The sequence below is a fragment of the Eurypyga helias genome, unplaced genomic scaffold, assembly GCF_000690775.1.
Source record: "Eurypyga helias isolate BGI_N326 unplaced genomic scaffold, ASM69077v1 scaffold19194, whole genome shotgun sequence".
In the NCBI taxonomy this organism is placed as follows: domain Eukaryota; kingdom Metazoa; phylum Chordata; class Aves; order Eurypygiformes; family Eurypygidae; genus Eurypyga; species Eurypyga helias.
This window is the reverse complement of record NW_010247042.1, coordinates 8,466-12,483: the sequence shown is the minus strand read 5'-3', so window position 1 is coordinate 12,483 and position 4,018 is coordinate 8,466. Positions and strand designations below refer to the sequence as shown.

The window sequence follows — 4,018 nt, the reverse complement described above, 5'->3', positions numbered from 1 at the left end:
GGGAAATACCCTGTGCAGTGACATATGGCAAAATTTTCAGCTAATAGTCTATCAGGATCTGGGGGCTGAATGTTCATATAACCATAACGGTCAGATGCTATTCTGCATATTTTTATTTATGGTAACTGGAGCTCATGATAGTTATAAGGAGAAGGAGAGCAAAATAAAATGTTATGACTATCTGCCCTAAAATATTTGTAAAAAGCCCAATTCTCCCAAACCATAATATGCAATATCCCTTAGGAGAACCTGTTAGTACATCTTAGCACCACTGCTGAGCAGAGTTTGCACAAAAACATCAACAGGAAAAACACAGCTAAACCCGCACCCAGCTGTACCCTCCACGCGATGGGGTTATTTATCCTCCTGCTTTGCCCTGACAGATTTTTTTTTGGTGTTTGTTTTGATGCTGTAGGGAATAACTGGCATCTTCTTTGTGGGACTTCAAAAATGTTTCATCAAAACTCAGACTAAAGTCCTCCCTGAGACAACAGAGGCCAAGATCCCCGAGCTTGAGGTAGGTGACTAAAACAGGACATTCCCTCCACCCCCGGGGAAACCCACCCGGCGTTGGGAGCGTGGGCACCGTCTCCACCACCCTCCCAATCCTCTCCAGCCTTCCCAGAGAGGCTGCAATGGGGAAACGATGAGTTGTGATCGCTTCATAAAATGACCTTATTTCAGAGGATTGCTTCTAAAAACAACAAGTGGAAAGAGACAGGATTAGACAGCCAACACAAAAACCTCTCGGCACAATACCAGAGATCAAGAACAATAATCCTGTTGTAGTCAAAAGGGCGCAAGGCAGATCAGGATTAGCAGGCACCAAAAAGTCAATCAAATCGTTTTCTCCAGGAATTGAGCCTCATGTTCTCAAGCAGAATGAGGCAGAAGTAATGAATTTAAAAGAGCAGCCGTGTTTTAAGAAATGCGATTTGAAAAGCACTTGGCATATGGCACTGGGAGGTGGGAAGCGCCCGGCTCGCCACCTCCCTGTCCTGCATGGACCGTCCTCCCATCGATGTGCCTGATTGCTCCTTACGCCCTTTTAACTTTTGCCTACCACATCCTGCTGCAAGGAGCCTCGCGCTCTGCATGCCGCGTGGAAAACCGCGTTGGACTCCGTATTCTAACCCCTCTCCGACAGCGTAACCTGGGGTGATGGCTCCGTCCCATGAAAGCAGTTGTCCCCCGTCCCCGTCCCACACCCAAGCCCCCGGCGGTGGCACAGCCCTCCCACCTCCCCGGTCACAAGGCGAAGGATGTTGGCAGATTGAATCCCGCCGCAAGGAAGCCGTTGGAAATAAAACGCCAGCAGGACATGTGTTCGAAACGAAGCGTGGGCAGAAACATTTCCCTGAATCATGACCCAAATTCCCAGACACCGATTCTTTGATTATGCCGTAAGAAGCTAATAGATCTTTTCAGCTACCGTCGTAAAAGGGATATGACTTCCCAGGCTTTAGCAGAACATTGCCCCTGGTAGAAAGCTGAAATGTAAAACCCAACGAGATAAATGTAGATTTAAGCTCTAGCCATCTCTTCCCAGAGCCCATGCGCTGCCAGGTCCTTCAGGCAGCACCTGCCCAGCCCCGCGGCTCTCGCCAGCCTCCGAAAAAGACTCAGACTAGATCAGGTTGTGTTGGCTCTTTCCTAAAACTTCCCGAAGCCATAAGGAAAAACTCTATAAAAGTGAAATACAGCTCCAGACACCTTCTGGAGAGAAAAATGCCATTTGCCAGCTTGCTCTACGGGCTACCACCACCAACATACACAACGTTGCCTTGGCAGATAGCTCCGCACAGACCCATCCAATAATCCTTATATATCTCCCTCCCGAAGCGCCTGCCAAAACACACGATGGACTAATGCAACAGCAGAGACATGTGGTATAAATTATAGAATACGTCCCTGCAAAGAATTTCTGTGAGGAATAAATTAAAGTGTTCGATCACAAAATCGGTAGCAGAAGGAGAGAGAAATTAAGTAGTAAGAGCAAAGCAGAGGGGAGATGTTTTAATCTTGGGTTTTAAATGAGCGGGGGTGCTCCAGAAGGCTCTTCCAGATGGTGGGGACTGCACAGGAGAAGGCTCTTGAAGCATGATGGACGGAGGGAGGAGAGAGTGGAGTGGCGTTGGCTGAAAGCAGGCAGGCAAGGCTCACCATGGGTCTCCCGACGCCAGGACCAGCAGGGTCCCGCATGTGCCCCGGCGAGCATCACAGCCAAGGCAGATGTCCAGCTGCTCTCTGGGAGGGGTTACTCCTTCCAAGGGTAGAAGAAGCAGCCAGCGATGGGGAGAGGGTGGCTCACCATGCCGGGGTGAAATCTCTCTCTTCTTCCAGGGAGAAGAAATCACAACCACCTACTTTGAGCAGTCTGTGGTCTGGGTGCCTGGGGAAAAGCCCATTCAGAATAAGGAATTCCTGAAGAACTCCAAAATTTTTGACATCTGTAGGAACATGACCATCTACTGGATCCACCCCACGCCGATAGCAGGTACAAGGAGCCATCTCCTCCCCAAAGTGCTCATGAGCCCCCTCGCTGGGGGCAGCCCGGCCACCCACCTGCATCCCCCCACCACGTCCCTTGCTGCAACACGGTGGGAACCCATTTCCACTGCCTCGTCGTACACCTCAGACACGAACACAACATCAGCCACAACCACGAGAGATCACGGCCGATGTAATAGCAGGGGCTGAAGTTTATCTCTGCAGAGCGCTTGTTTCCGCCAGCTCCCCACCGCCCGGCACTTTGCAGAGTAGCCACCCTCCTCATAACATGGCAAAAAACCTGAACCCCTTTGTACCTGCAAAGAAGCCAGCGCTGCTGGAAACTGGGACGCTTAAATTCTCGTCTCTGCATGAACATCAGAGCATGAGCAGACATCTGCATCTAAATCACACAACGGGGTTGCCACCCCCAGCTGCTCACTACACAGCCCTTGCAGAGGTTGCGGCCTCTGAGATCCGCCGGCATAATTACCGGCTCTCTCTAACCCACTTCTATCCGAGTGAGCTAGTTTAAAACCCCCCGTCGAGAAAATTCCCTCCGCTCTGCAGCCACTGAGGCACATCTCGTCCCCATGGGTACCAGTCAGCTCACGGCCCTGGTCCTGGGAGCAAGTGAGCATCAGAGATCCCCGATGCCGAGGGAGGCTGCTGTCCCCTCCCTGCTTCCCCGACCCCCGCTGTTAGACCCCATCTGCAGCTGAGTTTCAGCGGAGGAAATTGTCACTGTGAGTCACAGCTGGTTTGCTGGTGGGCTTTTCTTGTACCTTGGCACCAAATTTTAGTAGAGACGATAATGTCTGCTGCTGCATTTGTCCCCCAGCTCCCTGGTTGTTGATGGCAACAATTGGGCTCTTCCTATAGCTCCTGAGCTGGCCAACCTCGAAGGGGCAGCAGAAGACCCTGAGCTGCTCGTAGACAACCAGAGCTGGTTGGATGCAGGGAGCAAACAGGATGTGGAGAAGGATGTGGAGCCAGGGCCCAAGCGTCGGGCACGGCAGCTCACCGAGGAGGACCTGCCCGTCAACGACTATGTGAGTGCGGGGAATCACACCCTGGGGTGCGCTGGCTATGGTGTGGGGTGTCCTGGCCATGGTCGCAGGGTGTCCTAGCTGTGCTTCTGGGGTGCCCTGGTTGTGTTCCTGGGATGTCCTGCCCGTGCTTCTGGGGTGTCCCATCCAAGCTCCTGGGATGCCCTGGCCATGTCCCTAGGGTGCTCTGCCCATGTTTCTGGGATGCCCAGGCTGCCCTCCCAGAATGTCCAGTCCAAGCTCCTGGGGTGTCCTGGCTATGTTCCCGGGTGCCTTAGCCACGCATCAGCCCCGCTGCACTGACACTGTGTCTTCCCGGCAGTCGGAGAATGGGCTGGAGTTCCACCCCTTGTGGGATGAGCAAGGCTACTGCTGTGCCCAGTGCCGCCGTGCTAACCGCTACTGCCGACGGGTCTGCGAGCCCCTCCTGGGCTACTACCCCTACCCCTACGGCTACCAGGGCGGGGGGGTCATCTGCC

The 4,018-nt window shown here is 53.1% G+C and overlaps 1 protein-coding gene across 1 annotated transcript in view; it reads left to right on the top strand.

Annotated features, from left to right (window-relative positions):
- Positions 1-4,018, top strand: part of TNMD (tenomodulin) — an 8,447-nt gene that overhangs the window by 4,277 nt on the left and 152 nt on the right. The window contains exons 4-7 of the mRNA XM_010150622.1: positions 416-517; positions 2,344-2,497; positions 3,373-3,542; positions 3,862-4,008. Coding sequence (XP_010148924.1) covers positions 416-517; positions 2,344-2,497; positions 3,373-3,542; positions 3,862-4,008 — 573 coding nt within the window. The remainder of the gene's footprint in view (positions 1-415; positions 518-2,343; positions 2,498-3,372; positions 3,543-3,861; positions 4,009-4,018) is intronic.